Genomic DNA, 15,238 nt, shown 5'->3' with positions numbered 1-15,238 from the left:
CTGTATTGTCTAGTACAATACTTAGTAGGCTACAAATCTTCTAGGGTATCTGAGCGGCTCTGCCGCAGCTCGAGTGAGCTCCAAGTCTTATTTAGTACAGATTCTGCGAGTCGACACTGTGTTTCTCTTATTTCAGCATCTGCAGGGTGCAGGCAAATCATGGAGGCATAGAGCAGGTTCAGCTTGCATTTGCCATTAAATTCGTAGAAACGGCAAAATCCATGCACTACAGGGGCTTCTAGAGAGTCATATATCACAGCACTTTCTTAGAAGTCTATGGACTTTATGCTACGTATTTCTCTTTTGTAGCGGTTCTGAAGAATGAGCATATTCGGTATAGTCACATCTATTGATATCCATGTAGTATGAATGGAAATGAAATACAATATCTCTTATCGGCGTGTATCACATATTTTGTTTGAAGACTTTGGAAATCCATAAGATTTTCAGAATCATATTTTGTTTTTTGGAGATCTAAATGCCCTAGACATAACGCAAACGCCATGGACATATTTAGTATATGTAAGGGTCGGTATTTTTCTGGCTATATAATATTTTGGAAAAGTGGGTGGAACCGCGCCCTCTGGCAATGTAAATTTCATCTTATCTAAAATCCGAGTGTGATTTGAGTTTGCCTCAAACTGCAGGTTCACGTGATCATCCGGTATTTTATTGGCAATATAAAGTTTTGAAAGAGTGACCGGTGCCGCGGCCCCTATTAGGAAATATTTAAATTTGCTTTATATCTTTAATTATTTGACGTGGTCTTCAATATTTCGTAAAAAGATTCTATATATAAGTTTATTTAGATGGGAGAGGAAGAAGGATCGAAAGTGGGAGTGAGAGTGGAAGTGGGAATGAGAGTTAAAGTGGGAATGTTAATGAGAGTGGGAGTGAAACAAAAATTTTAGATCGCTTCATCTACGTAATTAGATGAAGGGGGTATCTAATATTTGGTATATAGAACTTATATATGAGCTAGTTTAAGTGGGATAGAGGGAGTAGCAGCGGGATTAAGAGTAGGCGTCAAACAAATTTATTGCTATATCTTGGTATTTATTTGAAGGGGGCATCCTATAATATGTATATAGATTTTATATATGAAGTAATGGATGGAAGAGAGGAGTGCACCAAAATTTTAATCCGCTATATCTCCACAATTATTCGATGCGGGTGTCCATATTTAGTGCAAAGATTCCGTATGTCAGTTTATTTAAGCGGGAGAGGTAGAGGAAGTGGAAACGGAACGAGGATGATACCGGGAATGGGAAGGGGTGGGGAGAGAAGAGGAATGAGACGGGAATAGGAACAATGGGAATTAGAAATGGAAAGGAATAAGAGGGTGAAATGGAAGGAAAAGTAGTTAATTAAAGGTCTATTGGATGCGATAAAGAATGATAGGTTAAAGAAAGGCCAATTTTTCAAATGAAGGCAATCCAATATTTAGGCAGAACGAACGCATGGCGGATATGCGAGTAATATGTACTAGTATCGCACGTGGTCAAAATTCCACCAACATGTATTTTTTTCAACTCACTCTATGCATCCAGTGTTGAGGGGAAGTGCAATAATGTGTTAATAGTTGAGCAGTGGGCGGAAAATTCATTTTGATTGCTTTTTCTTAAATTTTGTACAAACTTTTCAAATGTAATTATAAGTTTTGGTATGGAGCTCCTTAAACAAAAATATAAGAAATATGTAAAATGAAATGAAATTGGCATTGAATTATGATGAAATGCCTTGAAATTTGCTTTTACCACACCACTCGGGAGGTACGCGGTTGTGTCCTTGAATTTCGAATTAGAGCACTTACATAATTGGTCCTACAGATGGTGCGCTTTTGTGCATGAAAGTAAATTTCGATATTTGGAGAGATTGTTCGAATTTACAAAAAAACTTTCTATTAATTATAAACAGAGTAATATTTGTTAACAAAAATAGGCGGCTGATCCATACGAATCGATTCATATAACTTGTATATGATTTTACGTATGCTAAGTATGCGAAACAGCCTGTGAACTGATTGTATGGAAAATTTGTTAGCGTATCTTAATATATAAAAACACGTGTCACAACATTTTTGGCCGCGATGGACTCCTAAACCACTGAACCGATTTTGAATTTGTTTTACACCCCGTATGTAGTTTGATCTAACTTGAGAGATAGGATAGGTTATATCTCAGTGTATAGTCGCAATATTATTTTATTGCAAATTTTTTAAATTTTTTTATACGTAATAATAAAATGTTACGTATACGCAGTGGCACTCATATTTTCAGGTGGTGCGGATATACTTCCGTGTAATTGCTTGGTGTTTAACTAAACAACCTGCTTATCAATAAACAATATTATAGCGAATGATATCAAGTATAGCACATCACCAGGCCTGCCGAGTGGGTGGCGGGGTTTCTGAGGGGGCCCGCGATTTAGAGGTACTATGAAATTTTCTTTAATTCAGGAGAGTTTTTAGTTGTGTAGAGGGTAATTTTCATACCCCTGGGTGACTAGGGTCTCGAGATATAGGCCAAAACGTGGGCCAGTGAATGCCTAGACAGTGTTTATACAATATGGATATCAAATGAAAGCTGTTGATGAGTACTTTAGTACAGAGTAATATATTATCCAGAGACGGACTGGGACTGGGATTAGGACTAGGACTAGGACTGGGACTGAGACTCGGAGTGGCACTAGGACTGAGACTCGGAGTGGGACTGGGACTGGAATAAAATACATACCATCCTCTGGGACAGGCAATAAGGGATGCAGAAGAATGAGAAGAAATTGAGAGAAGAGAAAAGAGAGAAGGAGATTGAGAAAGAGATAGAATGAGACGAAGATGGAGATAGATGAAGCGAAAAAGACGGGGGGAGGAGTGAATAAAAGGATTAGGAAAAAGTGAAGAGGGGGGAAGGGCAGAGTCAGACGGAAAAAGCTTATTTAAATGTATGTAGATAGGCCAAATTTAGGGCAGGACAACGTCTGCCGGGTCTAGTTAATATATAGATAAGCTACAGCTGGGTATATAATATTTGAATTCGACAGAACTGTAGTTTCCTATTTTGGGTATTTTAATTTCCACCACTTTTTACGTGTTCACCTTTTCTGACACTGAGTGCCGGCTTTTATTCATTTTTATTTACCTACAGACAAATCTACATAAGTATGTACCAATGTGCAGCTCATTGCTCAAGTACTTAAATAAATTTTGGCCTTAGTGGCGCTCTCTGAGGCTAATTCATTTGCTCTCTATGCTTGGCCTACCACAAATGTGAGTGTGTGTGTTTGTATGATTCTGCCACCTTACTTTTGGCTCCTCGTTCCACCGGTTATTATTAATACCTTTTTATTGTGTCTGTTATATTTTGACCTTACACTGATACATACATGCATACATATATACATACATACAATCATATGGCGAGCTCACAACAAAAATTAATTGAAACAAGTAAGGAAGTTTAAGTTCGGGTGAAACCGAACATTACATACCTAGCTGTACACTTGAAATGGTGTTGTTGTTTGTTTTGTGTGCTTAATAGTGTTACAAGGCTGCGCAATAATACATGTACCTGTGGTTCTATTCTGAACTAATTTTTCATACAGTTATGGCTCTCGAAACATAGAAAATTGCTTAATCATAAAAGGGGCGGTGCACCGCCCGTTTTTTTAAATTTGAAGTTTTTCTTATTTATTGTTATAAATCCTCTTGGGAAATTAAATACCATTGATATAAAGCTCTTTTGTGCAAAGATATAGCTTATTTTATTCGACCACGACCCTTTTAAACATCTTTTATATAAAACTAGCTTTACCAGACTCACGTTGTAACGCCCGAGATCGAATGGATGTTGCGTTATTTTTTCTGTTTTGTTTGTTGATAATTTAATTTATTGTTCTGTAAATTGAATTGAATTTTGTACGCATATTTGGTGAAATTTTCTGTTAAAACATTTTGTTCTTGTATCTTATTTTATATTATTGTATTGCTTTTACCGCTGATGATTGTTGCTTTGATTACATTCCGAAGAAGCATGACTGGTGAGCCAATTTGCAAAGTTGATATATGCGCAGGGATTCCTTTTGGTTCTAAGGAGTATAGAAATTCATTTGGATAATGCACAATTTTATCTTCATCTGTAACTGTGTCGATCGATTTATATTTCGTCACTTCACCAGGAAATTGATTTTGAAAGCGATCATTGATTTTGTTAACATGATCATTTTTGGGAGCTAAGATAGTTCTTTCGCATAGCCAAAAAACAAAAACATTTAAATTTAAAATTCATAATTCTGAAAAATGAAAAACTTTCGTCTTGATCGAAGGAACCTCGAGCCAAAATTTGGTGATGATCGAAGTATAGCAAACACGTTTTCATAGGGAACACACACACAGAATTTGATTTTTATAGAAGATGTAGATAGACTGAAGCTAAACAAGCGGCAGATTACTAAACGTCCAAAAGGCATAACAGCTAAACTCAACAATGCAGTCAAACTTTAGGTGTTAAAATAACTTAAGTTTGTACGGCAGCCATAGTTTTTCCCCATTCCACATTTTACTGGAGGTTTTAGGACTTAACGTCACATAGCTCTTTACCAATTTTAATTATCCTGCCATTATGACATCCAGATATATGCAGTATAATATATTCCATTTGTATGGGAGGTGCCACGCCCCCTTTTTCCCAATTCCATATTTTCTTGGTGGTGTTAAGGATTGACGTCAAATAACTCCTTACGAATTTCAATGTTCTGGCATGTATACCTTCAAAGTTATGCAGTACCAAAGATTCCATTTGAATGGGAGGATCCACGCCCCCTTTTCCCAATTCCGCATTTTCTTGGTGGTGTTAGGGATTGACCTCATATAACTCCTTACTGAATTTCAATGTTCTGGCATGTATACCTTTAAAGTTATGCAGTAACAAAGTTTCCATTTGAATAGGAGGTTCCACGCCCCCTTTTTCCCAATTCCGCATTTTCTTGGTGGTGTTAGGGATTGACCTCATATAACTCCTTACTGAATTTCAATGTTCTGGCATGTATGCCTTCAAAGTTATGCATTACTAAAGATTTCATTTGTATGGGAGGTGCCACGCCCCCTTTCTCCAAATTCCGCATTTTCTTGGTGGTGTTAGGGATTGACCTCATATAACTCCTCATTGAATTTCAATGTTCTGGCATGTATACCTTCAAAGTTATGCAGTACCAAAGATTCCATTTGTATGGGAGGTGCCACGTCCCTTTATATATCGAAATTATTTTTAGCCTAAAACCTTCCCGTTGATCGAAGGAACCCATAACCAAAATTTGGTGATGATTGATGTGTGGGAAATACGTTTCCATAGCGAACATACACACACACAGAATTTGATTTATATGTATGTATATATATATGGCTAAACCGATTTTTGATTCCAAAATCAACTAACCATCACCTCTCCTTCCGGTATCTTTCCTAAAAATTTCATGGCAATATTTCTATCCGTTCTCGAGTTATGGAGTGACAATCAAAATGTACACTTCTTTTTATATATATAGATTAGGCGTAGTCCTTAACCGATTTCAATAATTTTTCTTCGAAGCATTCCTTATAGTAAAGGCAACCTCTCTGCCGAATTTTGTTACGATAGGTTTACCGATTTTTGATTTATGTTTAATAATATTTGTAAAATTTATTTTAGCACAAGTGGGCGGTGCCACGCCCATTCAAAAAAATTTTTTATCAAGAGTCTCATTATCAGCCCACACGTCAAATTTCAACATTCTAGGTGTATTAAATACTAAATAATCAGTTTTTTTGTGTTTTCCAAAATGTTATATATATAAAAAGTGGGCGTGGTTATCATGCGATTTCGTTCATTTTCAATACCAATTTGGTGAAGATATCTCAATACTTATACTGTTTTCACACAGACGGCTTATTGAATAATAAAGGCAGTTTTCTACATTAAGACGCTTATTGAGCTCAATCTTCCCTACAAAATACGAATCTATAATTATTTCATTAGTAGCTAATCGAATGCCTAATGAAGTCAAAAGCACAATGCAACTCTGTTGGCAGCGTTCCGCTTCTTAGTTTTTGGTGTGTTTAGTGCTTAAAAATGTCATTTGTCAAAGTAAATGTCATTGTCTGCATGGCGGAACGATACAAGGTGGCCGCATCGAACAGCTGATTATAACCTTTTTTATTTGATTTGATACATCAACTACCGGCGCAGTACGATTTTGACATTTGTCCATCGAATTTACAAGTACATGGAATTTTTTTTATGTTTGTAGGTATGTCACCATGCTGCCACCTTGTATCGTTCCGCCATGATACAGTATTGCCATTTTATTCGCTTGACATTTCATCCTTCATACTAATCGAGCAGTTACTTCTGTGTGAAAGCAAAAATTTAGTATTTGATTAGAAGGTGAAATGAGATCATTAAGTTTCTGTGTGAAAACAGTATTACTCAAGTTATCGTATTAACGGACAGACGGACGGACGGACATGGCTCAATCAAATTTTTTTTCGATACTGATGATTTTGATATATGGAAGTCTATATCTATCTCGATTCCTTTATACCTTTACAACCGTTATCGAATCAAATTTATAATACCCTGTGTACAGGTACAGCTGGGTATAAAAATCGTTGTTTTTTGAGGAGCCATTTTAAATTTGGTCCAGCTCATGTAAATCTTAATTTTTTTTATTAAATTCGGCAGGTTTAAAAGATAATATATTTTAAGACTGCTGTGGAAATATTTTAAGAAAAAAAATTAAATTTAAATATTAAAGCCTGCTTTGAAAATTTGTGCTAGAACACCGGCATTTTTGTTAATTCGCCTTTGCTCTAAGCTTATCATCAGAAGCTTTTTTGAAAAAAAAAGTGTAGAAGTTTAATATATCTGTACGCTGTTATTGTTGTTGTACGTACCTCGCTCATTTGCAAATAAACTAAAAATACAACAACGCTAGTAAGCTTGTATGCGGTAATATGTATATTTATTTACATCCGTAGTGACGCTTCAAGTTGTAGCAATTTTTTGAGCGGCACATGAAATCATTTCCAGTTGAGACTTCGTCGGTATAACGTGTGTGAATTTTTGAATTCCTCTAAAGAATCGAGAAGTGTGAGTGCTGTGTCGTCAGCAAGATTTTGGAAAAAATAAACAACCAAAGGATTAAAGAACATACATATGTACGTTGTCATGAAGTAAAAATTTCATGTGAAAGCTGGAATAAAAAAATTAAAATTGTTAAAAGCTGAAGCAGCTCTAAACTAAGAAACAAAGCAGCAAATCATAACTATTCATATTTTTATATAAGCAAAAAACAAAAAAAAAAAAAAAAAAAACAAGCAACTGTGCAATCATGTCGCCAATTTGAAAACGCTGTCGCCGTACTGGTCGCCATAAAAATATATATTTTACATGCATACACACCTAAATACAAATCCGTTCAAGAAATATTGATGAATAAGTACAGAATAATTTTATTTTGTATTTTTTTTTGTACTGGTAGCAAGTAAGCAAATACCGATTGTGAAACGTGTTTTTTACCAAAGTAAAAATTCTGCAAATAAATTGTGAAAAGGCATTCAAAAAAGCAATAAAAAAATATTATTTGTATTGCTTTTAAAAGTACAATCGAAATTTCGCATACGGTGAGCATCGCCAACGTCATCTGAGGCACTTTTTACAAATTTTGTTATTGTAATTTTTTGTATAGTATCCGCACAGCTTCTGGCTATGTCTGCCAAACAATATCTACCGCCTACAAGTGAGCAGAAAACCTTTTGAGTTTCAATTGCGTGGCACGCACTGGCAACGATTTTGGTTGCAGATAATGTGCCCACATGCCGCAAATGAGTTGCGTCCAGGGATGCACCTTAACGTTAAGCTAATCGTTTATCAAAAAATTTCCACCGTTTCCGTTGAAACACTTCGAAATATTATCGATAAAGAAATTATCAAGATAAATTGTATCTCGTTTTTAACCGAAACGAAAAGCTTTCGTTAACGTTAAAAGCGTTAACGAAAACGTGATACTTTATGTTTGAATTGTGCTGGCAATGCTATAGCCATGGTGAAGCCGTAAGGTGGCAACAACGAGCGCACATACACACACAAACTCTATGTAATTTGTTTGTGTAATTCGTTGGTAGTAATGTCAAAAATACTCTGAGAAATGTTCGTACTGTCAAAATTCATGAGAAAAGTTGCAATCAGCTTGGATAATGCTTTCACCTTTAATGACTCCGCCATCAATCAGCTTTGCCAGCATAGTTTGAAATTAATAATCAACATAAACGATTTGATTTCGTTTTGATATGGCAGAAAACGAAACGAAATCATTTCGTTAATTTGACGATCTTAACGTTAATAAACGAAACGAAATGACTTCGTTTCGTTTATTAACGTTGATTATCGTAACGAAATGATATCGTTTCGTTGGTTAAGCATGCCTGGTTGCGTCTTTGGCAAAATTATCTCTCACCACTGTTGCCACTTTGGTCCATTTGAACCAAAAATGCTCCCTTCCGACCCCATTAAGTCCGCTGGTCCTGTTTTTAAACGGTTTTATTTAGTTTGACTTGACAGGCGGTTTTATTGAAAACAATACTTACCTTAAGTAATAATAATACTAAAAGCTAGAAAATAATTATAATAGCCATCACACTCCTCATCAATCAATTTCTGATAGTCATATATAAGAGCAACTGAACATTAATAAGGCTATGCTACGCCTCACATTTTTAGAAATTTCACGCGCCCAACGCTTTTATTTAATTGTCTGATCAACGCGCTAGATTGATAAGGAGTGTGATGACTAGTACCTAGGACCAACCTAATTATTTTCTACCTTTTCGTGTTATTATTACTTCACGTAATTATTGTTTTCAATAAAAACGTTTAACTAAATTTTTTGTTTTATTATTTTATTTCAATTTTGGTCCTTTTTAGGCAGTAGCATAAAATTTTGGTGCTTTGGTTTTTCACTGAGGTAAACATTCACAAGACTGCCCACAATATTTGCCACGCTTTTATACACATACAATTTTCAATTTACTTCAACGAAATTCTTACCTGTATTTAATTAGCGAGACATGCTCATATTGCTTTATACAATTTTGTTTTGTTGTTTTTCCGACAGGGTAGATAAATTTTTGTATATTGGAACGATTTTCCAGGGAACGAAAATCGGCACTGATGATGGCACAACGCCGAAACCGGTTTATTTCGAAATCAAATTTGATAAGGGATGACGGAAAATCGTTCGTTTTTGTTATTGATATTAGAGAAAAATTTGCAAAGTTTACAAACGGAGATAGTTACTAGGACATGTTTCTGAATTTCACTTCTTCATCAGCTAGCTTCTCGGGAGCTGAGTATTGAACTCAAATCTCCAAAAGTATGAATCTCTAACATTCATATCATGGTCCCAAATTATTAAATAAATTATACATTAAAAATTGCTTCAAATAAATGTTTTCATACATTTAAATTAATTAATTCAATCAGAAACTATTTTTATCTTCAGCTTTTGAGGCAAATGTAAACGAGATTTGATTTTGGAAGAAGTGGTTTGTGAAAAATTATTCCCGTAGATACTAACAGAACTTTTAGTATGTTGTTCTTTGGTCAAAATAATGAAACACGTGTTTTTTCTGAAAAATAACAACAAATGAATGTTTCCAATAACAAATGTGATATTTTAGTTAATTTTAAGCATTTCGAATTGATCGCCTTGTATGCTGATATGTATTGCATCAATATATGGCCAAAAAAAGTTTAATAATAAAAAATTCCTATTTCGAAAACAACGATGGCCAATGCATATTTACCGAAGTTGAAATATAAACTGCTCACTCGATATAGAAAAAGCTTAAACAAAAACAAGTAAGGAAGGTTAAGTTCGGGTGTAACCGAACATTACATACTCAGTTGAGAGCTATGGTGACAACATAAGGGAAAATAACCATGTAGGAAAATGAACCGAGGGAAATCCTGGAATGTGTTTGTATGACATGTGTATCAAATGAAAGGCATTAAAGAGTATTTTATGAGGGAGTGGGCCATAGTTCTATAGGTGGACACTATTTAGGGACATAGCCATAAAGGTGGATCAGGGTTGACTCTAGAATGCGTTTGTACGATATGGGTATCAAATTAAAGGTGTTAATGAGTATTTTAAAAGGGAGTAATCCTTAGTTCCATAGGTGGACGCCGTTTCGAGATATCGCCACAAAGGTGGAACAGGGGTGACCCTAGAATTTGTTTGTACAATATAGGCATCAAACGAATGGTGTTAATGAGTATTTTAAAAGGGAGTGGGCCTTAGTTCTATAGGTGGATGCCGTTTCGAAATATCGCCATAAAGGTGGAACAGGGTTGACTCTAGAATGTGTTTGTACGATATGGGTATCAAATTAAAGGTATTAATGAGGGTTTTAAAAGGGAGTGGTGGTAGTTGTATAGGTAGTCGCCTTTTCGAGATATCGCCATAAAGGTGGAATCTAGAATTTATTTTGTACGATATGGGTATCAAATGAAAGGTATTAATGAGTATTTTATGGGGGAGTGGGCCATAGTTCTATAGGTGGACACTATTTAGGGATATAGCCATAAAGGTGGATCAGGGTTGACTCTAGAATGCGTTTGTACGATATGGGTATCAAATTAAAGGTGTTAATGAGTATATTAAAAGGGAGTAATCCTTAGTTCCATAGGTGGCCGCCGTTTCGAGATATCGCCACAAAGGTGGAACAGGGGTGACCCTAGAATTTGTTTGTACAATATGGGCATCAAACGAATGGTGTTAATGAGTATTTTAAAAGGGAGTGGGCCTTAGTTCTATAGGTGGATGCCGTTTCGAAATATCGCCATAAAGGTGGAACAGGGTTGACTCTAGAATGTGTTTGTACGATATGGGTATCAAATTAAAGGTATTAATGAGGGTTTTAAAAGGGAGTGGTGGTAGTTGTATAGGTAGTCGCCTTTTCGAGATATCGCCATAAAGGTGGACTCTAGAATTTATTTTGTACGATATGGGTATCAAATGAAAGGTATTAATGACTATTTTAAAAGGGCGTGGACCTAAGTTCTATAGATGGACGCCTTTTCGAGATATCGCCATAAAGATGGACCAGGGGTGACTCTAGAATTTGTTTGTACGATATGAGTATCAAATGAAAGGTGTTAATGAGTATTTTAAGAGGGCGTGGGCCTTAGTTCTATATGTGGACGCCTTTTCGAGATATCGCCATAAATGTGGAACCAGGGGCGACTCTAGAATTTGTTTGTACTATATGGGTATCAAATGAAAGGTGTTAATGATTATTTTAAAAGGGAGTGGGCCTTAGTTCTATGGGTGGACGCCTTTTCGGGATATCGCCATAAACGTGGACCAGGGGTGACTCTAGAATGCGTTTGTACAATATGGGTATCAAATGAAAGGTGCTAATGAGTATTTTAAAAGGGCGTAGGCCTTAGTTCTATATGTGGACGCCTTTTCGAGATATCGCCATAAAGATGGACTAGGGGGGACTCTAGAATTTGTTTGTACGATATGAGTATCAAATGAAAGGTGTTAATGAGTATTTTAAGAGGGCGTGGGCCTTAGTTCTATAGGTGGACGCCTTTTCGGAATATAGTTATAAAAGTGGACCAGGGGTGACTCTAGAATTTGTTTGTACTATATGGGTATCAAATGAAAGGTGTTAATGAGTATTTTAAAAGGGAGTGGGCCTTAGTTCTGTGGGTGGACGCCTTTTCGGGATATCGCCATAAACGTGGACCAGGGGTGACTCTAGAATGCGTTTGTACAATATGGGTATCAAATGAAAGGTGTTAATGAGTATTTTAAAAGGGCATGGGCCTTAGTTCTATAGGTGGACGCCTTTTCGAGATATCGCCATAAAGGTGGACCAGGGGTGACTCTAAAATTTGTTTGTACGATATGGGTATCAAATGAAAGGTGTTAATTACTATTTTAACAGTGCGTGGGCCTTAGTTCTATAGGTGGACGCCTTTTCAAGATATCGCCATAAAGGTGGACCAGTGGTGACTCTAGAATTTGTTTGTACGATATGGGTATCAAATGAAAGGTGTTAATGAGTATTTTAAAAGGGAGTGGGCCTTAGTTCTATAGGTGAATGCCTTTTCGAGATATCGCCATAAAGGTGGGCCAGGGGTGACTCTAGAATTTTTTTGTACGATATGGGTATCAAATGAAAGGTGTTAATGAGTATTTTAAAAAGGAGTGGGCCTTAGTTCTATATGTGGACGCTTTTTCGAGATATCGCCATAAACGTGGACCAGGGGTGACTCTAGAATGTGTTTGTACGATATGGGTAAAGGTATTAATGAGGATTTTAAAAGGGAGTGGCCCTTAGTTGTATATGTGAAGGCGTTTTCGAGATATCGACCAAAATGTGGACCAGGGTGATCCAGAACATCATCTGTCGGGTACCGCTAATTTATTTATATATGTAATACCACGAACAGTATTCCTTCCAAGATTCCAAGGGCTTTTGATTTCGCCCTGCAAAACTTTTTCATTTTCTTCTACCTAATATGGTAGGTGTCACACCCATTTTACCAAGTTTTTTCTAAAGTTATATTTTGCGTCAATAGACCAATACAATTACCATGTTTCATCCCTTTTTTCGTATTTGGTATATGGAATTTTTTTCATTTTTCGTAATTTTCGATATCGAAAAAGTGGGCGTGGTCATAGTCGGATTTCGGCCATTTTTTACACCAATACAAAGTGAGTTCAGATAAGTACGTGAACTGAGTTTAGTAAAGATATATCAACTTTTGCTCAAGTTATCGTGTTAACGGCCGAGCGGAAGGACAGGCGGTCGACTGTGTATAGAACTGGGCGTGGCTTCAACCGATTTCGCCCCTTTTCACATAAAACAGTTATCGTCCTTGAATCTAAGCCCCTACCAAATTTCACAAGGATTGGTAAATTTTTGTTCGACTTATGGCATTAAAAGTATCCTAGACAAATTAAATGAAAAAGGGCGAAGCCACGCCCATTTTGAAATTTTCTTTTATTTTTGTATTTTGTTGCAACATATCATTACTGGAGTTGAATGTTGACATAATTTACTTATATACTGTAAAGATATTAACTTTTCTTTTAAAATTTGAATTTAAAAAAAAATTTTTTTAAAAAGTGGTCGTTCTCCGATTTTGCTAATTTTTATTAAGCAGACATATGTAATAAGAGTAACGTTCCTGCCAAATTGCATCATGATATCTTCAACGACTGCCAACTTACAGCTAGCAAAACTTCTAAATTACCTTCTTTTAAAAGTGGGCGGTGCCACGCCCATTGTCCAAAATTGTACTAATTTTCTATTCTGCGTCATAAGTTCAACTCACCTACCAAGTTTCATCGCTTAATCCGTATTTGTTAATGAATTATCGCACTTTTTCGATTTTTCGAAATTTTCGATATCGAAAAACTGGGCGTGGTTATTGTCCGATATCGTTCATTTTAAATAGCGATCTGAGATGAGTGCCCAGGAACCTACGTACCAAATTTCATCAAGATACCTCAAAATTTACTCAAGTTATCGTGTTAACGGACGGACGGACATGGCTCAATCGAATTTTTGTTCGATACTGATGATTTTGAATATGGAAGTATATATCTATCTCAATTCCTTTATACCTGTACAACCAACCGTTATCCAATCAAAGTTAATATACTCTGTGAGCTCTGCTCAACTGAGTATAAAAATAAAAAATATAATAAACGGCAAACTTTTGTATCGACCGCGTCGTGATCAATTTGATTGCGTGGTATTTCATTAGAACATAATTTTTGATAATCGCGATTCGGTATAAATTCTTAAACATAGGTTAGGTTGGATTGGCCGGCCCGGTCCGTGAGGAGCTTACATAGACTGATTGAGTCGATAGTGTTACAATAAGTTCGTTTACCGACCAATCCACACTTCTTACATCTTCTATACTGCCGAAGCCTAATTTAAATGCATGCGACGCCAGAAGGCAAGGTCCACTCGGAGTACCCGCCATGAGTCTTAAAGTCCTCTCATTTTAATGAAAATTGTAACTTTGTTTGTCTAACGTCGTACGACATACACATAACCTTCGACACTTTACACAAATTAAATCCTACAAAAGTAAAATTTTATTTTAACGGGCGTCGCCCCGTTCCTTCTAACTTAAAACAGTGCAGCTAGAAAAGGAAAGTTCACAGCAAAGCTTTATGACCAAACTCCTCTTATGAAAAGAAGAGTTATCTGCGATAATGTAAATCAATGGGTCATGTATTTGTGTTGGATCTTTATTAACCGGACAGTTCAACGTAACCTTGATTTGTGCCACGTTCACATAGCTGACTCAGTCGCAGCTTACTGCGACATCAAAAATCCAGTTTCTCCTAAAAACAAAACCGCATTTGCCAACACTATCGCTCCATACATAATTTAGGCTTGTGTTCGATTCTTGTCATATAAATCACAACTAGGTACATATATAATGTTTGGTTTCTTACTATTTTTTATTAGTCTGCAATTCAAACTCAAAATTACTGTTTCCTTTTCTTAAAAGACCTTTTACTGAACAATTGCAATTAAGAACAAACCATATGCTTCCAGTTTCTCTTTAATTAAGTTATTTTCTAAATTCTTCTTCTTCTAAACAGAGTCAAACAAGTGACATCACACTCGCAAATCAACAAGCACAAGGACTTATACGTCAAGCAGACGCACGTAATCGTCAGCTAATTGAACAAGATAACGCTGCATTAAATCGTTTGTGGAACGAATTGATTAAAGGACTTGAAACACGTCGCGACTCATTACAAAGTATTGCCGAACGTTGGGACGATTTTGAAAATAGCTTGCATAACTGGGAGAAGGCAATTAGCCGTTTGGAAGATAAATTCCGAAATGTCGACCCAGTAGTTAGGTCGCGACGTCATTTGGAAGATACAAAGAATGCCATCCAGGTAAGTGTTAAGAGTGAATAAAGATGTAAGAGAATTAAACTAGATTGAGATTTGAGATAAAGGGATGCCAAATGGTTTTATTAAGCAAAAGTTTTTCATATTAAAGAAGAAAAAGTGCTGATTAGCGAATCACTTGAATAGTTATTAATTTCTGCTAAGCTCTGTTTACCCCATAAATATCTTTGTATTTACTAGCGAAATCAATTATTACAAAACTAAAATTAGAAATAGTCACTTTGCTACTTTTAATAGT

The 15,238-nt window shown here is 36.0% G+C and overlaps 1 protein-coding gene across 10 annotated transcripts in view; it reads left to right on the top strand.

Annotated features, from left to right (window-relative positions):
* Msp300 (Muscle-specific protein 300 kDa) overlaps window positions 1-15,238 on the top strand; it is a 480,743-nt gene that overhangs the window by 284,779 nt on the left and 180,726 nt on the right. For all 10 annotated transcript variants that reach the window (XM_067767583.1, XM_067767586.1, XM_067767584.1 and 7 more), the window contains one exon: window positions 14,680-14,985. In XM_067767583.1, coding sequence (XP_067623684.1) covers window positions 14,680-14,985 — 306 coding nt within the window. The remainder of the gene's footprint in view (window positions 1-14,679; window positions 14,986-15,238) is intronic.

This window comes from Eurosta solidaginis, chromosome 2, assembly GCF_040869045.1.
Source record: "Eurosta solidaginis isolate ZX-2024a chromosome 2, ASM4086904v1, whole genome shotgun sequence".
In the NCBI taxonomy this organism is placed as follows: Eukaryota; Metazoa; Arthropoda; class Insecta; order Diptera; family Tephritidae; genus Eurosta; species Eurosta solidaginis.
This window is presented reverse-complemented; position numbering and strand designations above follow the sequence as displayed.